At 41.4% G+C, this 20,686-nt stretch overlaps 1 protein-coding gene across 3 annotated transcripts in view; it reads right to left on the bottom strand.

Annotated features, from left to right (window-relative positions):
• CTNND2 (catenin delta 2) overlaps positions 1-20,686 on the bottom strand; it is a 655,980-nt gene that overhangs the window by 118,830 nt on the left and 516,464 nt on the right. For all 3 annotated transcript variants that reach the window (XM_085302090.1, XM_085302091.1, XM_085302092.1), the window contains one exon: positions 16,098-16,281. In XM_085302090.1, coding sequence (XP_085158216.1) covers positions 16,098-16,281 — 184 coding nt within the window. The remainder of the gene's footprint in view (positions 1-16,097; positions 16,282-20,686) is intronic.

Here is a 20,686-nt window from a genome sequence, read left to right as displayed (position 1 = left end):
TGAAACAGAGTGATAAAATGTTTACTCTGTGATGTTGGCTGGTTTATCTGAAAGGATGAGGCAAGCTCAGCACACTTCAAACAGATATCTGTATTGAAAATCCTTGGACTGAGCAAAAAGACCAAATGATCTGCTCATTCCTAAGGGAAGTTTCTTCAGATCTGAAGCAGTCTATCCCAATGGCGTAAAGTTGCACAAGTATGCCCTACCTCTTCTTCAAATATGCAGTTATGTGTTTTCACATGTTCCTTTTTGACATTCTCTAGTAATGCAAAAAATAATTAATATAGAAGTGATTAGCAGCAAAGAATCTTGACCCTCTTCAGAGTTACAGAATACTCTTCTAGTATTTGTCAGTGAACTCAGCAGGCATACAAATCCTGGAAGATTGTGTTTCTCACTTTCTTAGGGTAACTAAGTATCACTCTCTACCATCAGTCATCAAGGCTAGTACTATTGAATGGTCAWAATCAGTTATTCTGTCATGAAAAATGACAGAACGTCTTGACAAATGTTCATGACAAATAATATTTTCTGCAAAGCGAGATTGAATCAGTTTTACAAGAAAGCATTCAAAAGGGACGATCCAAGATTTTGGACATTCAGGGAAACAATAACAGAGGCACACTGTGGCTACAACTGACACGTGAGGCCTTCTGCCTTTCTGAAGCTTTGTGATTCCCTCTTAAATAAAAGCATTCCTGTCTGATGGGTCGAACTATTTGAAAGAGATTTGGCTCTTCTTTGGCTCTACCTGTTCAACTTCTCACTTTGTGATCACATGGTGACATATTCTAAAATACATGAAGTGCCACACTAGCTTGGAAACTCTTCTCCAAAAGGAGTGTTCTCTTACGATCAGATGGAATTCCATGTGTTTCAGTTTGTGCCCACTGCCTCTTGTCCTGTCACTGGGAACCACTGAGAGCAGTTTGGCCCCATCCTCTTTATGCCCTCCCTTCAGATATTTATACACACTGACAAAATCTCCCCTTAGCCTTCTCTCCTCCAGCCCGAACAGTCTCAGCTCTCTCAGCCTTTCTCATGAGACACGCTCCTGTCCTTTTGTGATCTGAGTCATCCAGCCCTCTACTGGACTCACTCCAGTAGCTCCATGTCCCTCTTGCACTGGGGAACACAGAACTGGATGCAGCATTTTGGGGTTGAGGAGAGCAGCAGGATCACCTCCCTCGATCTGCTGGCAACACTCTTCCTAATACACCCCAGGAGACCATTGGCCTTCTTGGCCACAAGGACACGCTGCTGGCTCATAGTCAACTTGTCAACCAGCACTCCCAGGTCCTTCTCTGCAGTGCTGCTCTCCAGAGGGTCAGCCCCCAGCTTGTACTGGTGCATGGAGCTATTCCTCTCCCAGGTGCAGGACTCTGCATTTGCCCTTGCTGAACCTCAGGAGGTTCCTCTCCGCCTAACTCTCCAGCCTGTCCAGGTCTCTCTGAATGGCAGCACAGCCCTCCGGTGTATCGCCTCTCCTCATCATCAGCAAACYTGCTGAGGAGGCACTCTGTGCCTTCCTCCAGGTCACTGAGGAATAAGTTGAGCATGATTGGGCTCAAACTTGTGCTCTGGGGGACACCACTAGCTGCAGGCTTCCAACTTGACTTTGAGCCACTGATCATAACCCTCTGAGCTCTGCCTTTTAGCCAGTTCTCAATCTGCCTCACTGTCTGCTCCTCCAGCCTGCAGTTCCTGAGCTTGCCTCTGAGGATGTTACAGGAGACAGTGTTGAAAGCCTTGCTGAAGTCAAGGGAGGCAGCATCCACTGCTCTCCCCTCATCTGCCCAGCCAGTCATTCCACCTGAGAAGGCTCTCAGGTGGGTRGAGCATGACTTCCCCTCTGTGAATCCACAATGATTGCTCTTGATTGCCTTCTTTTCCTTCACCTGCTTGGAAATGGTGTGCAGGGTGAGCTGCTCCATCACCTTTCCAGGGATGGAGAGGAGACTGACTGGCCTGTAGTTCCCAGGGTTCTCCTTGTTGCCCCTTTTGAAGGCTGGATTGACATGGGCTTTCCTCCAGTCCTCAGGCATTTCTCCTGATTGCTGTGACCTTCCAAAGACGATCGAGAGCGGCCTTGCGGTGGCATTGGCCAGCTCCCTCAGCACGCGTTGGTGCAAGCTGTCAGGGCCCATGGACCTGTGCATGTCCGGTTTGCTTAAGTGATCCCTAACCTGATCCTCCTCAACCAAGGCAACTTCTTCGTTTCTCCATCTTTTGTCACCAGGGTCCCTGCCCCCTTCAGCAGTGGGCCCACATTTCCCTTCGTTCTCCTTTTGTTACCGATGTATTTAAACTAGCATTTCTTGTTGTTCTTGACAGCTCTCACCCAGCTAAGCTCCAAATGGGCTTTGGCCTTCCTTGCCCCCTCCCTGCATTCTTGGATGACATCTCTGTATTCCTCCCAGGTGCCTTGTCCCTGCTTCCGCCTTCTTCTGTATGCTTCCTTCTTCTCTTTGAATTTTTCCAGGAGCTCCTTGTTRATCCGTGCAGGTCTCCTGCCTCCTTCACTTAACTTCTTGCTCACTGGGGTGCACCATTCTTGGGCTTGGAGGAAGTGATCCTTGACTATGCACCAGCTTTCTTGGACCCCTCTTCCTTCTGGGGCCCTGTCCCATGGGGTTCTTCCAAGCAGGTCCCCAAGGAGGCCCAAGTTTGCTCCCTAGAAGTCCAGGGATCTGACCCTGTTCTTGCCTTGCTGCTTCCTCACAGGATCCTGAACTGCACCATAGCATGGAGACTGCAGCCAAAGTTGCCCCCAGCCTTCACAACACCCCCAACCAGCCCTTCCTTCTTTGTAAGCATGAGATCCAGCACAGCATGTCTCCTTGTTGGCTTCTCTATCACAGAATCGGTAAGAGACCTCTGGAGATCATCTAGTCCAACATCCCTGCTCCAGTAGGGTCACCTAGAGGATGTTAGACAGGATCAGGTCCAGGCGGGCCTTGAATATCTCCGGAGAAGGAGACTCCACAACCTCTCTGGGCAACCTAGTCCAGTGCCCTGTCACTCTCACAGGGAAGAAATCCCCCCTCACGTTCAGGCRGAGCTTCCTGTGGTTCAGTTTGTGCCCATTGCCTCTTCTCCTGTCACATGGGACAACTGAAAAGAGTTTGTCCTCATCCCCTTGACACCCTCCATTCAGATACTTGGAGACATTGATAAGATCCCCCCTCAGTCTTCTCGTCTCCAGGCTAAAGAGGCCCAGCTCTCGCAGCCATTCCTCACAGGGCAGATGCTCCAGTCCTCTGATCACCTTCGTAGCCCTACATTGGACTCTCTCCAGTAGCTCCATGTCTCTCTTGTCCTGGAGARCCCAGAAMTGGACRCARTACTYRAGATGAGGCCTCCCYAGGGCTGAGTAGAGGGCCAGGATCACCTCCCTCCACCTGCTGGCAACATTCTTCCTAATACACCCCAGGATACAATTGGCCTTCTTGGCCACAAGGACATGCTGCTGGCTGATGGTCAACTTGTCATCCACCAGCACTCCCAAGTCCTTCTCTGCAGAGCTGCTCTCCAGAGGGTCAGCCCCCAGCTTGTACTGGTGCCTAGCGTTATTTCTCCCTAGGTGTAGGACTCTGCCCTTGCCCTTGTTGAACCTCAGGAGGTTCCTCTCCACCCAGCTCTCCAGCCTGTCCAAGTCTCTCTGAAGGCAGCACAGCCCTCCGGTGTATCAGCCACTCCTCCCAGCTTGGGATCATCAGCAAACTTGCTGAGGARGCACTCTGTGCCTTCCTCCAGGTCACTGATGATTAAGTCGGACAGGACTGGCCCAGTACTGAGCCCTGGGGGACACCACTAGCTACAAGCCTCTAACTAGACTCTGCACGACTGATGACAATCGACTTAGCTCTGCCTTTCAGCCAGTTCTCAATTCACCTCACTGTCCACTCATCTAGCCTGCACTTTCTGAGCTTACCTAGGAGGATGTTATGGGAGACAGTGTTGAAAACTTTGCTGAAGTCAAGGTACACAACATCGACTGCTCTCCCCTCATCTACCCAGCCAGTCATTCCATCAGAGAAGGCTATCAGATTGGTTAAGCAGGATTTCCCCTTGGTGAATCCATGCTGGCTACTCCTGATCACCTTCTTTTCTTCCACATGCATAGAGATGGCATCCAGGATGAGCTGTTCCATCACCTTTCCAGGGATGGAAGGCAGGCTGACTGGCCTATAGTTCCCTGGGTCCTCCTTCTTGCCCTTTTTGAAGACTGCAGTGACACTGGCTTTCTTCCAGTGCTCAGGCACCTTTCCAGTTCTCCATGATGTTTCAAAAACATTATGGAGAATGGCCAGGCAACTATATCTGCCAGCTCCCTCAGTACCCGTGGGTGCATCCGATCAGGGCCCATGGATTTGTGGGTGTCAAGTTTGCCTAAAAGATCTCTACTCTGATCCTCCTGGGTCCCATCCTGTTCAACGTTTTAACTCTATGCGCCAGTACAAGCTGGGGGCTGATCCTCTGGTGAGCAGCTCTGCAGAGAAGGACYTGGGAGTGCTGGTGGATGACAAGTTGACCATCAGCCAGCAGCATGTCCTTGTGGCCAAGAAGGCCAATTGTATCCTGGGGTGTATTAGGAAGAATGTTGCCAGCAGGTGGAGGGAGGTGATCCTGGCCCTCTACTCAGCCCTGGGGAGGCCTCATCTCAAGTACTGTGTCCAGTTCTGGGTTCTCCAGGACAAGAGAGACATGGAGCTACTGGAGAGAGTCCAATGTAGGGCTACGAAGGTGATCAGAGGACTGGAGCATCTGCCCTGTGAGGAATGGCTGCGAGAGCTGGGCCTCTTTAGCCTGGAGACGAGAAGACTGAGGGGGGATCTTATCAATGTCTCCAAGTATCTGAATGGARGGTGTCAAGGGGATGAGGACAAACTCTTTTCAGTTGTCCCATGTGACAGGAGAAGAGGCAATGGGCACAAACTGAACCACAGGAAGTTCTGTCTGAGTATGAGGAAAAACTTTACTGTGAGAGTGACAGGGCACTGGACTAGGTTGCCCAGAGAGGTTGTGGRGTCTCCTTCTCCGGAGATATTCGAAACTTGCCTAGACATGACACTGTGCAACATGTTCCAGGTGACCCTACTTGAAGACAGGGGTGGTATGTGCTTTCTTCCAGTCCTCTGGAACCTCTCTCAGGTACCATGAGCTTTTAAAGGTAATTGAGTGTGGCCTCTCAATTACACTGGCCAGCTCCCTCAGTGCTCATGTGTGCATCCTGTCATGGACTTGTGTTTGTCCAGTTTGTTTAAATGTTACCTAACCTGATCCTTCCCCACAAAGGGTAAGTCTAGTAAGCTCCAGGCTTCCTGCACGAGGTACTGAGATTCTGAAAGATCATTTTACTAATAAAGATTGAGGTGAAAAAGAAATTCAATACCTCTGCTTTTTCTGTGTCCTTTTCATYGGGGCCTCTGCCTCATTTAGCAACAAGCCCATGTTTTCCCTAGCTTTCCTTCCTTTTTCTGCTTATGTACTTAAGCCATTCTTGTAGCCCTTCATGCCCCTTGTCAGCTACTGGTGGGCTTTAGCTCCCCTAATCTTAACCTCACATGTTCAAAGAGTGTGTTTACATCCTTCCTGGGTCACCTGCCCCTTATACCTTTGGTATACTTCTTTTTTATGTTTGAGTTTGGTCAGAAGCTCCTTGTTCATCCATGCAGGCATCTTGATACCTTTGTGTGATTTCCTGCTTGTAAGATGGACCATTCTTGACTGYAATAAATTGTAACTATTTGTTCATTGTTTAGAAGGAGGAATAAGCCGATGGAGGGGGAGGAGGAGGTTTTACAACAATCAGGGTTGAGACATGGTGTCAGACAAATAAATTATGGTAAGCACAAAAGCTTATATGACCCCTTGTGGAACCAGTGTCGGGGCCCTAGCTATCTTGCAGGACTATGAAGAGCTGAAGTAAGCAACAAGCTGCTCAGAGGTTTTGAAGGTAAAAGGATAAAGAAAAGATAAGCAGGCRCCTGTAATTTTCTCWCAGAACARCATCCCAAAAGGGAGTCAACACAACAGATAAGCAAACCCCTGTGATCACTCACAAGGAGACAAACCAAAATAAAGAGACAGAAGAMGRCCACGGCCTTCCTCTCCACGACCACCAGAGAGCTTCAGACGACCCCCCCAGCAACTCACACATGCGCAAAACACACCAGGAGATTACAACGCAGATTATAAAAAGGGGACTGTATGTGAAGGAGGCGCACGCCGTTGGCGGAGCTGAGACTCCCCGGCCGCCCAGCGCTGTTTTGCTTGTGGCTGCTTACTTAATTAAATAAATTGTTCACATGATTTAACAAACTCTCTGTATGAATTAACCTTCAAGAGAGTAACTTATGACATTGACTAGGGAGGAGTTGATCCCTGAATTCATCAGCCAGCTCTCCTTGACTCCTCTTCCTTCTGGGGCCATATCACAAGAGATTCTTCCAAGCAGGTCCTTGAACAGACCATATTCTGCCTTCCTAAAATCCAGGGTTGGGATCCAGCTTTTCGTGATTCTGCTCCCTCCTTTCCAGATCTTGAATTCCACCATCTCATGGTCACTGCAGCCAAGGTTTCCACAGCTTTCACATCTTCAACCAGTTCTTCCTTGTTTGTAAGTATGAAGTCCGGCAGAGTATATCTCCTCATTGGCTCCTTGACCAACAGTACTACAAAATTGTCATCAATGCACTTCAGAAACCTCCTGGATTGCTTGTGCACTGATGTGCTGTCCCTCCAGCAGATATTTGGATGATTAAAGTGCCCCATGAGGACCATAGCTTGTGAATTTGAGGCATCTTCTGATTATATGTAGAAGTTCTTGTCTACTTCTTTTACTAAACAGACAGTCTATAAATACACTCAGTACAGTGTCACCTATATTGATCTGCCTGCTTGTCATGACCCGTAAGCTCTCAGCTAGCCCCTCACCTGTCCCCTGGCAGAGGACCATGTATTCCTGCAGCTCTCTCACATAAAGGGCAACTCCTCCTCCTTGCCTATTCTTCCTAAAGAGCTTGTATCTATCCATCGCAGCACTCCAGCCTGTGAACTATCCTGCCATGTCTCTATGATCCCAGTGAGATCACTGCCCTGTAACTGCACACAGACTTCTAATTCCTCCTGTTTGTTTCCCATCCTGTGTGCATTACTGTACAGGCACTTCGAAAAGGAACCATGGCATGCTGACTTCCTAGAAAGGGCATGAGAGCTTTCCTGATAATGTAATCCCACAGGCAGTTCCTTATTTAAATGCATATGCCTCAAATGATTCCACTTCAGTCCTGTTTTGTTGATCAAGAGGTCCCTTCTGTCCACATTACCTGCTGCCAACCCCATCCACCACTTCTTTACTTAATTGCCAGTCATTCCCTCCTTCCCTCATCATTGCTTTTTTAAAGTCCTCCTTATCAGGTTGGCCACTCTGTTGGCAAAGATACTTCCACCTCATTTTGTCAGGTGGATCCCATCTCTGCCAAGCAGTTGTCTGTCCTTGAAGAGGGTCCCACAGCCAACACCAGCTGCACAATCAATTATTGACTCACAGGATCAATTTAGTTCTTCTAAGGTCATTTCCCTTCACTGGCACGATTGAGGAGCCCACTACTCAGACCCTTATGCCTTTGACTATCACCCGCAGAGCCATATAGTCACATTTGAAATTCCCAGGCCTCCCCTGGCGTTATCATTGGTGTCCATATGTAAGAGTAGCAGAAGGTAATAGTCCAAGGGCTTGAAAAGCCTCAGCACCTTCTCTAAAACATCCTGAATGTGAGGCCCTGGCAAGCAGCAAACCTCCCTAGAGAGCAGGTCAGATTGGCAGATGGGGGCCTCTGTCCCTGCAGCAGTGTCTTCCTCTGTTACCCCTTGCTTGCTTCCTCCTGTGGCTGAGGCTCAGCTGGCACTGATACTCTATTTGACAATGTTCCTAGCTCCTTAACAGCTACAAGGGGAGTGAACCTATTCCCAAGCTACAAGTCTCCTGGTGGAGTAGAAGCCCTTGTCCTGGTACCACAAGTCACCAGCTTCCAACCTTCACCATCATCAGAGTTTCCACTTTCTGATCGAACAGGCAAAGGTCACAGAATCACAGAGTGGTCGAGGTTGGATGGGACCTCTGCAGACCTTCTAGTCTAACCTCCCTGTTCCTTGTGAACATTTCTATAAAAGACATGCACCTGATAGGCAAAAAGAAACCAGCAATGGCACTGTGACATTCAGTTGTAGAGCTGTCCATCAAGAAGGAGGCCTGTTATAATCAGCTGGACTTGGAGTCAACTCAGATCAAATCTAAAGGCCACCAAGATTCAGAACATACTTTATTATAAGCTTCTGAAAACATGTGTCAACCTAACACTCACTGCTACATGAATGAAAGCTGTTCTGAACCCCCCCCCCCAAATCTAACCTTTCACAAAACAAATGATTTCATTTTCTTCATAACTTTCATACCCACACTACTTAAAACTGACAAAATGTAAATTAACACTGCCTAAAAATGCAGATATGAGGTGGACATTTAATTTTTGCATTAGTTAACATCATGCATTCGATCTGAAAAGAACTAAAACTAACAAAAAGCTTGGAAAAGCTCACCATCTTCAACACATCCCTAATCCGAGGCCTAATCTACATGATAAGCCATTTAGTCTAAGAGGCAGCAGTTAATAGTTTCGTCATCATTGCTGAATCTAAGACTGTCTTAAGCTGAAAGTAAAGGTAATGAGGCATATTTATTCTTTTGATGTCTGTGGACAATTTCCAACAGGAGTTAACTAATAAATTACAGGAAGAATAGGCTCCTGTGATACAAACACGTAAACACTTGTAACTGTATAACACCCAGTTAAATTGTCATTTTTTTTTCCTAAAAGAATTACATACATTCATATCATGTACATTGTGAGATTTTGGTAACTGGAGCCCCAAATGAATTTTCGGAGCTATGGTCTGCTACCAGATTGCGGTGGCAATTTCACGGTTTAAAGTAAAGCTTTCACCAAAAATCCAGAAAAAATACTGAACTTGAAATGGTATTTTGAGTGCCACTGCTGTAATTAAAGACAATGTGACCTTGTTTAAATCATATTCATTTCCTGAACATGAAAAATAGGAGTAACTGCACTTTTAAGAAAAAGTAGGATGCTTAAGTATCTGGCATAGCTACATATTTAATTTTGTTGGTACTTCTCCCTTGAGTATGTTCTGAATAAAAGTAATATTGCAGTAATCTGAGGATTTATTCATACTAAAATCTTCCCCTACCCCAAATTATAACATTAGATTTTTATTTCAGTTACCTTTCTGAATCACTGCAGAATTCAGTAAGGAAGAGTCTCTCTCATATCCAGCATAAATTTGCCTCTTAAACTTTATGCTTAACCGGAGCACAATCTTTGTAGCCTTTCAGATTGGTTTGTGACATTCTCCTAAGCTAGATCCTTCTTTCAGATTCTTGAAAAGGTCCAATACATCTGTTACACCAGACTGGCTCCTTATTCATTTCCTGTCATTTTCCCAGTTTTGTTTTGTGGTTGGGAGGATCAGGAATACATCCATGAAAATGTATCTATACAAGAGTTGAAAATTTTAGGCCATTTAAAAAATTCTATTTTGCAAATATTCATGCCCATGCTTGTCTGAAAGTTCTGAATTGAGGGACATGAATATAGACACTTAAATTCATAGTTAAATATCAAAAACATGAAAACTCAAATGACTTTCAGAGCTGATTAGTCAGTGATAGTCTAGAAATACTCAAAGCCTCAAAAAAACAGGCATTTTTTTTAGACATCTACTAATTTTTTTAAATGACTGCCATTAGGTAAATGCAACTTAACATTCAGTCTTTTACATCTTGTTTTAAAGGACAAGAAACAGAAGTTCAGCTCATTTTCCACCCTGAGAACTATGTTCCAATATGATATTCCAGGAGGCATTATCAAGGCTTATTAAAGGCAATTTTTCAAAATTCATTGTGTTCAAGTAACTTCTCAGTTGATATGTTTAAAATTAAACAATATAATCACGCTTTTAACTTCTACATTAAATATATATCTATATGCCATTCAGCTTTAACCTGGAAAGAAAGGCAAGATGTAAAATTTGTGGTTAAGACATCCTCATCGATATTAAATGTATTTATGAAATTGGAAATTATCTGGTAATATTTCATACAGTATACATCAGGAATCCTCAAACATCAGTTCCTAAATTCTCCCACACTTAGTTGTTAGTCCATTGCCTGACACCAGGGGCTTAAATGATACAGTTTTACTAAGACTTAAGGTTTTAGTGAAACTGATTGAAATCCCTGAATCAGATATTAGAAGCTCCAAACCTAAGCTTTTTCTCAGCTTCTTGAGAAGGCTTTCCTCTGCTCTCACTTCCTATTCTAGCTCCTGGAGAAATTCTCCTCATGCTGAGGAGAGGTGTCAGAACATGTTGTCACACACAACACACCAGTATAATGCTGGAGTTTAGAAGTGCTCTAAACTGATTCAAAATCCTAGTTGTGGCCAAATGAGACTGAACACACAGCATGCACGTCCACATAATAAGTGAAATATGTCTGTTATCACAATACATTTACTGAACATAAGCAAATAACTAGCATAAATCTGCCGATCTAACAATGAACGAATTTTAATTTCAGTAGCTTTGAAAGTTTTAAGAGCTTCAATTATATTCAGCAGACAGACCTCGCTTCAGGATAAGATAGGACTACAAGAGCCTAAGAGGAGGAAAAGAACTTTAGTGTGGATTTGGACTCTTCCTCTCTACAAATGCATAATTTTGCCTCAATAGCCCTCCATGCAGTTGTGTCTCTCAAAGAATCACAGCATGCTTGAGGTTGGAAGGGAAAACTTCTAGTCTTTCTAGTCTATCCCCACTGCTCCAGCAGGGTCACCTAGAAGAGGCTCCAAAGGCCCGCCTAGATGCAATCATGTCTAACATGCTCTAGGTGACCCTGCTGAGCGGGGAGGTTGGACCAGATGATCTCTGGAGGTCCCTTCCAACCTTATGGATTCTATGATTCTATGAACCTGTTCCAGTGCTCAGTCAGCCTCATAGGAAAAGTTCTTCCTCATATTCAGGAGGAACTTCCTGTGGTTCAGTTTATGCCCGTTGTCTCTGTCCTGTCACTGGCRCCATCCCACACCCTCCCTTCAGATATTTATACACATGGATAAGATCCCCCCCCCAACCTTCTCTTCTCCAGCTTGAACAGTCCCAGCTCTCTCAGCCTTTCTCATATGAGACATGCTCCTGTCTCTTTGTCATCTGAGTCATCCAGCCCTCTTCTGGACTCTCTCCAGTAGCTCTGTCTCTCTTGCACTGCGGAGCCCAGAACTGGACACAGCACTCTGGATGTGGCTTCACCAGGGCTGAGGAGAGGGGCAGGATCACCTCCCTCGACCTGCTGGCAATGTCTTCCTGATGCACCCCAGGAGAACATTGGCCTTCTGGGCCRCAAGGACATGCTGCTGGCTCATGGTCAACTCCCAGGTCCTTCTTTGCTGAGCGGCTTTACAGCAGGCATCCAGCAGATGCACAAGACTGCAATGTCTGCTTGAGAAATATCTTCTGTGCTCCAGAAAAAGCAAGGCAGATACTGAGACTAGTTGCTCAGTTCAACATCTCTACACCCACTACTATATAAACTTATGGAAAAACAGCTATGGCCCTGCTGATGGGAGAAGAATCAAGTAATCATTAGCAAACATGCTGGTCCTACAGTAAGGAGCCAGCTTCATTTTCACCCAACTGAAGATATTCAGAGCTTGTACTGGTGAATAAAGATGAAAGCACATTTTAATTTCAATATCAGCCCATATATGYATATATACATGGATACTTTCATATCTCTCTATATAGATATATTTGTTTCTTAAGAAACAGAACAGATGATGAATAATATAATCTGTGCTATTTATTTTATGCTGCTCCCACATTTTCTATTGTCAGTATGCAGAAAAATGTTACATTCAAATGGATTATAGAAGTTTCTAAGAATAGGAAACAATAACTTTTGGATGTTCAGATAAGAACTCGAAGAAAAATAAAACTGTAGGACAAATACATTGGCTGAAAATGTGAAACAGATCATTCATCTGRAAAACAATTAAAAAAACCTTGAAATTTAGACTTCACAGCTAACACGAATTGTTATAATAGGGTAATGTTCTTTCCAAAAATTAACCTATCCAGAAACCAATTACTGGGTCAGTTGCATTCATTTCATGTTTTAAAAGCACTTTCTCCTTTTTCTTTTATTCACTGAAAGCTTGCTACATTTTTTTTTCAATTGAAAGAAATAATTCCTGGTATTTTGTGAAAGATTTAATGAGTGTGAAAATATGAAGTGTGAAAATTTGAAACGTATGATCATTTATAAACAAAAACTACTTGATTACTCTCCCATACAATTTCTAAACATCAAGTTATGCTTTGTGGGGGAGAGAGGAGATACATGTTTTAGTACGTTTTCAGTTTTCAAAATCACCCCTGTACCTTCAGTGGATGCTGAAAAATTAAAGAGAACACAGAAGGACTGAYGAAGCAGACTGGAAACTGGAGATCTTCTTTCTTCTATGAGTTTAAGATGAATTTAAATTAATAGAATTTCATCTGATAATTTTGAAGAATTTTAAGAATTTACTGCTTTAATATTCCATTCTGCACACCAAGACTAAATTCTTAGAAGGATTTTCGGTTTTTTTAGATGGCCTCCAGAAGSAAATCTCATTTTGTGGTAAGCAAGCTTGACACTTCAGCTTATGAAAACATTGTGTAATATCTCCCTGTTTGATTTTTAAATTTCAGATTAGGGATTGGAAATATTCATGTAAGTGACTGGGACTTAAAATTCAGTTTTCATTTGAGTTCCATAGTAAGTCCAAATGAATCAGAATCTATAAACCAAAGATAAAGTGTTTTACAAAAACAAATGAGCCAATCTCAGGTGAAACCCAAAAAAAAAAAAAAAAAAAAAAGAAAAGAAAGGAAAAGAAAGGGAAAGCTTTCACAGAACTTAATGAGGTAAGGTACTGGTACCTCAGAGGGGAGGCAAGTAAATCGGGTAATTACTCTAATACATATCACATTTGAGGTCATGCAATCTTTCATGAAAGATGAATATGAAGATTAAATTTATAAGTTATAGGTACAATGCAGTGCTTAGAGCTTTGAATTATCCAAACAATTTCAAAAGATTCAATTTATGTGAAATTAAATAGTACAATATTTTCTTAAAGCCATTTTCTTTTTTCAAATCACAAAAGTATGCAAGAGTGCAGTTTGCAAATAACATCTTTCATTAAAGAAGAAAAAAACAAGAAGAAAAGGTCTGATCTTGCTGCTCTATTTGATATGATTTTGTATTGTTCTTAACTGGATTACTGTGTAACTGAGGGTGCAGTACTGGGCCCACATAGCATCTTTTTAAATATATATTAACAATTTAAGAATGATAATGAATAAACAGATAAAAGGAAGCATATTAAAAACTGTCATTAATAAGTGATTTTTTAATTGAAAAGACAAAAAACTCATAAAAATGAGAAAAGAGCAGTAGAAATAATAATTCATATAATACAGTGAAAAAACTCAGAACAAAAATCTCAGTATTCTTATTTAATTCTCATTGTAAACTATTTATTAGCATTGTATATAGGAAGGAATTGTATTATAGCACCTCTCACTTATTATTTAAAGCTTTCAACAGTGAATGCATCAGAAAAACAAAAGCATAGAAGATTAAAAAAAAACCCTCACAGCATATTTTTAGCATTAAATCCTATGGAATACCTCGTGACATTTCTGAAGTCTATCAGCATCAGAGATTTAGAAACATTTATTGAATATTTCAAAGAACAGTATTTTTCCTATGATACCTGGCATCATCAAAAAAAATCAAAACTTTGATGCAGGTAATATTAATGTCCTTTCTCAAACAACAGCTTAAACCAAAGGAAAAAAAAAGAAAACTGCAGAGGACAGCTAAAGAGAGTCTTCAAACAAATTTTCCCACAGCAGATGGCAATGTACTTTCCATTTATCAGATAAGCAAAGCAAGGGCTTTGGCAGCAAACCTATTACATCTTCTTGGTTCACATTATCTCCCCATCCAATGAGACCATGAAGTGGAAATCTGAGACTTGTATCTAGTCCTAAGTAGAAAGCGTGAAAGTTGTTAAAAGCTGATGGGGGAAGGAACTTAAAGAAACGACACAGTGTACTAATGTACTAACTGCACTAGGTATGCATTATTCATATCAGCTCCAGTAAGAACAAGAACTTTCTAATCTTCTCTTCCTGACCTTCACAGGTTCTTCCAGCCTACAGCCCCATTATCCTAGAGGAATACAAGGCTAGAATCCAATCATCACTTCAGAGATCAACTTACAGTTTTCTCCCTGGCACAACCTCGAACTTCACATTTTGTTCAGAGAGACAGATTTCAACAGCAACTGGAGAAAGGTAAACAAGAAAGTTCTTGCTGGGGTGAAGCAAAAGCAAGTTCAACACTCCATGTGTCCTGTCCCTGCCAAGTAGCAGCTACACAGAACTAACCGGGATGAAATTATCGAAAGAAGATCGATGAATGCCAAATAAATACCTGAAGCCACTAAAGAGAAGAGAAATGCATCTGGGAAATATGGAGGGTCTAAGATCAGAAAGAAATTAAAAGGGGACGCCAACACTGAATGTGCATGCTCTGAGAAGCCCCACACCTGTCATGGGCCCTCCTTTCAGAGGCAGCTCTTTAGCTGCCACAGATTGAGCATTRGAAGTGTGAATGGGATGGTACAGACCTGGACAGAATCACGTCTGTCACAGCAATTTAAGCAACTCTCTTTGTTAGTGATTTGAATACAATGCAATGCAACATAGTTATATTACCAGGTTCTTTTCAAAATCAAGACAGCTCAGATACAAATACCTAAGTTTTGCCACATATCTCAACTTAGCTGATGTAGTCATACACATGCTAGTATTTATGCCCTATATATTTGCACTATGGAAGTTATTACCTTCTATATTTTATCCTCTTCTGATTATGTATAAACAATCAGTAATAGTACTACTTTTTTCTAGAGATATTTCATTTGAAGAAACAGCACAAGGAGAAAAGTGTGCTTATTATGGAAAAGTAGAAAACATTCACATTTGATTTGCCCTCCTAACCAAATAATATTTTTTGAACTGATTTTAGCCCTATTTGATGAATTTCTGCTTAGGATGTAACATACAGCTGTATTACTGATATATGCTATTCAYCTAACATTTTTTTTGATGTATTTATGAATATTAATTAATCTTCATAACATGTCTGTGAGGTGTATTACAGAATCTCCAATATATAAGGAGAAAAAAGTCAACACCTGAAGAACTTGCCTAGTAAGTTAAAATATTTCAATAAAATGATACAGATTGGAATTCAGAAGTTGCTATGATTCAATTCTTTGGTAAGACTTTGTCAAAACTGAAATGCCTCTTGTTCATCCTGTCATCATTCCCACGTCTCCAGTTCTATCAGGAACAGATACATCAAGTTGCATACATATATATACCATAGTTGTTAAAGATCTGTTTAGGTATTCTAGCTGCACAGTTTTAAATTGGTTGGTCTCTTATTGCACTCTATTTTCCATCTTCACAGAGCATGAAAAATCTATTTTATCTATTTATCACACCATTGCCAATAGCATCTGGAACCCACAAGGCATTATAATGTTACTTTGTGGAAGCATCTTTGTTACTTTTTTTGCTAATTAAATTGGATGTAATAGTGAGTACATATTGACAGATAAGAAGTAAAACATCTGTATATACAAGCTTTGATGAGGGGATTGGTCAAAGCCATTAAGAAAAAAGGAAAACCCACAACAGTGTTTCTAGAGATTGTTTTTAAATGGCCTGAAGCTTATTTTCTAATTAATTTCAAACTTTAAGTCTACAGCACCAGAAGTCATCTTGATTGCAGACACACAACCAAATTTTACAGGTGTCTACAAATGAAACACAACAGTTCAAGATAAAGCAAGATCATGAAGGCAAAGGAAGTATTTTGCCATACTCACCGTAGGCACCCAGTGGCATTGCGCAGCACCTGTGATGAATGGAGCTGTATTTTATGATCATCCTGGAGCGGAGAGTTTTCCCATCCAGAGTGTGGGATGATCACTGCATTGGTCAACACTGCGAGGGCATCCTGGATGATTGGCATTTTCAGTGCATCACAGGAAGATAGATTCCAGAGAACTCCTACAAAAAGTCAATCACTAACAATTAACACTTTTGGAGAAACGCTTAAGTAACTTTAGTTTGTTTTTTTTCTCAAAATGTTTCACAGCATTATTATTCTTAATGAAGCTGTTTCCTTTAAGAAAAAAGACTACATTGTGAATGGGGTTGAATGATACTTCAACACTGCCCCACCACAGTGCAAAATGCACAGCAGCATTGGAAATTCCTGAGAGCTAAGCCTAAAAAGTGAGCAGCTGGTTACGACTCAGCTCTATCTAAGCTGAGAACCACAACTGCAATGAAGGAGTGTTATATATTTTTGAAGGGCTTTGGCCTTAGATTTCTTCCTTCTTAATAAAATTAACAAACACCAACCACAGAAAACAGGCTCTGATTTAAATTACAACCGCCACTACTGATAATTACATACAGACTGAACAACACCTCAACTCCCTCTACGATCTCCACCGTGGTGAAAGCAACTGTCTAGGCTAACAAGCATTACAAGCAAAAAGGTCCTCTTCACAACCCACATGGCACAGTAGTCCAGCATAATTCAGGCCTTCAAGAAGTATTTTTTTATTTGGTAAATATTTCACTGCTTCAAGTTACAAAATAGTTTGTACAGAACAGAAACAAGATTCATCGTGCAACTTATGAGACAATTTATTGGAAAGAAGAAAAAATCCTTCTTTAAAATTCATAATGTGCAAAAGCAGATGAAAACCAATAATGAACCAAAGCATTATGAGCACAGCTACGAAGATCAGCGCCACAGTAGATGTGTCATAAGAAAAGTTGGCAAGAAATCACTGGAGGCAAAAGAGACCCTGTTTTTTCACTCCCTCCTGTACCTGAATTGGAGCCCTGGAAAGCCAGTTTAATTTTAGGGCTATGACAAGACCCTGCTCGTGCAGGGCATCCAGCAGTGCTGGGAGGAAGCTGGAGGCAGCGGTTCTGCTCCATCATTCCCTTGCACTGCATGCTTTTAGCACGCATCGTATACAAACATGACCGTGACATTACCCTGCAGTATACTGTCAAAAAACAGAGTGAGTGGTGGTAAGAAGGAAACAGCTAAAGACCCTCCAAGCAGAGGCTCCGTCAYTTATAAATATGAACAGCAAGAGGAACACAATTGCTCAAGGCTTTCTTTAGCATGTTGTTTCGAAAGAGAAGTATAATTAACAGGAATTGATCCACATTTTTCGGTTTCCCTTTAAAATTGCTCACTTCTACTGGAAGATTGTTTCAATTATACAAGTCATGTTTTTATGATTTATGTATGTATGTAGTTGTATGGAATGGCACAGATAGAAAGTTTGGCATTTTCATGTAAAAATTCCACGTAGTGCACCAATAACGAAAACTTAAAATAACCTGTATATGGTAGATAAACTGAAAGTGATAGATTTCAGCTAGACACAAAACATTAAAAAGCAGAAGTGCAAATACTGCTTTCTTTTTTAAACTAAGGCTTGTTACTCTAATGAGAAAAGAATCTTTGAATTCTGTTCTGAATTCCTTAACATGAAAAGTAATAGTATATTTAAATGAATATATACCTTCATAAAGATATTTACATTCACTTTTCTATGATGTATTTTTTGTAAACTTTCTATTATTCTTAAAATACCTAGTATTTCATTGCTTTTGGTCAGTATAAAAAATAATGTGGTTGCCTTTTATATTGATTTAGACAGGTGTAAATGATGTCTCTGGTACAGAAATAGAGAATCAGGATGCAAATTTTTCTCCCTTCAAGGTCTGATCTCATATTTAAGCAAGGCAATGTGTTGCTTCTTGGTGAAGAAGCCCTACTCTGGAACTAAAGCAAAAAAAGAGTCTTTGACGGTCACAAAACAGTACCTCGGGCTTCAGGAACTATTCATAAAACTAGAAAAGCAGAGACAACACAAAAGGAGCAAACATAAGGGCCCAGTCTAACAAAATACTCAAGAATGTTTACGCATATATGAACGTGTACATATGCGTACATTCACTCTCCTTCCATCTTGATAGTCTAACTTTCCTACTGTCTCACAGGAGGTTCTTGCCAATTAAAAGTAAACTCAGGCAAGCATCATGATATATTGATATAAAGCGATAGCTTAAATGCTCAGAAATACTCTTTAAGCTCTTTTCCTGCATGTAAAATTAGAATTTATTCTCAGAAGTGGTAGGGCCTGCTACATGCTCAGGTTGGCATTTTAAGTGCATCCTTGAACTCCTTAATTAAGGACATATAGTTATGAATGAGCACTAAGAATCCTCTTACCATTACCTTGCAGAGAAGCATTTGAAGTCAGATTTATCTGGGGTCAAAGAAGATGATCCATTCCTTTGGCTGTGCAAGAGGCAGGAAAATAAAAAAGATCTTTTATCTGAGGCATCTTCTACTAGGGGCTAACTCTGAATGACTGAAAAGTCTCTGAGCACATTTTCAATCACTTTTAATGCTACAGTAAGAGGTTGGTCACTGAGATCATATCCTACTTACTCTGAAAGTCTTGACTGAATTAGATTTCCTGGCACATCAAGCAGGCATGGAATAGCCCCAGAGGTGTCCAGCAGCTACATACTCATATCTAGGCTGCCTACTAAATTGTTTTAGAGTCATCAGCTGCTCGCAAGAAGGGAAGGGACTGGACTTGGCATAACAGTAACTCATCAGGGGTAGTGAGACCTATCCTGTTATATGTAGATTGAAAGAGAGCTGTTAATCCACAATTTAACTCCACGGTTTACCATCTATAGACTGACTCTTGAGAGGGAAGAAGAAATGAAGAACTAAGTAGATCAGTTTTGAACATCTCTTAGTCACTTGCATTCTCAGTATCTTACCTCCTCTTTGCTTTTCATTCAGAGCAGGCATTTTGTCTCCCTATTTATTTGCAAATCACCTTAGTTTGTACTGAATGCTGCTTTCTGGTGCTAGAAAGTGAAAAATAACTGCAACAGACTGATCAAGTCTATTTGCAGGCCAAAAGTTTTCATCCTTATGTAAAAGTGATTGACGGCCAAATAAAAGTATTTTGCAGTCTCATGTTGAATATAAACCTAAAGAGAAGCCTACTGAAAGCATACAGCTGGTTCCAGTTGGAGGATGGATTTTGGGGCAGGGTACCAATTGCCAGTCCTGCTGTGGATATCAGGTGAAGGACACTTAGAAGAGTCCACTGGAATACTTGCTAGGGACTTTAAGGCAGCCTTAAAATTATACTAAGACTTTGCTTATTTAATATTCTTTGTTAAAAATAAAAATTGAAGAGTCTTCCAACTCATCCATTCATCTTTTCCACCTTTATTTTATAGTTTGTCCATGGTCTGATGCAGAGTGCAGCCTGATGAGGTCAGGACACCCCACATTGCCATAAGAGTGAACACAGCTTTGCCAGACTTTTTTGTCGATATGCTGAAAGCACACCATTACTATAGGCAGTTCTCCTCACACAGGCAACAGATAAGACTGAAATCCTAATGTAAATACATGCAATAATAATGGATGTAATAATACCTGGCTGCACAGAAGCCAGGTATAAGCTATCTTTTGCTGGAGCCCTTGGGAAAAACATCTTCTAGTCCAAACTATGAAGTATTAGAAAAGTCATTTGGTGTGTTTTACYGTAGCATTGACAGTTAGACCCTCTGAAATCACAATGTTGCTCTACAGAGGTGAATCGGCTCTGTGGCAGCAGAGTGCTTCATGTACTACACTTCTGATGAGTTCAGGGCAGGAAACAGAAACAAAATCATTTATCCTATGGAAAAATGTACATCTGTTTAAATTCAACTGATATTTAAGAAGCACAGGAGTTACTGACAACTTAGGAAAACTAACTTATGTACTTAAAAGAGGGCAAATACCTACCACTGCTGCATTTCTTAACATTAAGTGCAAGACTGCTTTGCAGCTAGTTCAACTGTCAAGACAAGCTGATCACAGTAACAGACTTTCTGCAGGAAAAACAAAAAGTAGTTGCTTTGATGCTAATTTCAGACTCATTTTAATAGATTCTGGCAGCTGAACAACTCAGAACTCATAAAAGGGCTCCTGATAAGCATACTTAGAAAACAACAACAAAAAAAACCTTTTAAAACTGCCACAACAGAGGAGGAAGTTTCACTAATTTTCCTGAAATCATTTTTTTCTGATTACTGAAGGACTATGACCAAATGATCTATGTACACCTTTATACAACTGACTTATGTACTTGTTTTATATCTATCTACCCTGTGTGTCAAGGTAACCCATAAATAACGCAAACTGAGAAAGAATGTGTTGCAAGAAAGTCAAACGGCAGGCCAGAAATAATGGATCGCAAGTCAAACAGCAGATAGGTAAGTTCTTTTCCCATTGCAGCCATCCACAGCCCACAAAGCAAAAACTGTCATGGACAGAACATATAGTTGTTTTTTTTTT

This window comes from Rhea americana, unplaced genomic scaffold (assembly GCF_003343005.1).
Source record: "Rhea americana isolate MKP2758 unplaced genomic scaffold, rheAme1 scaffold_185, whole genome shotgun sequence".
Lineage (NCBI taxonomy): Eukaryota > Metazoa > Chordata > Aves > Rheiformes > Rheidae > Rhea > Rhea americana.
Note: the sequence above shows the minus strand (reverse complement) of the source record. Positions and strands in the feature narration are given on the sequence as shown.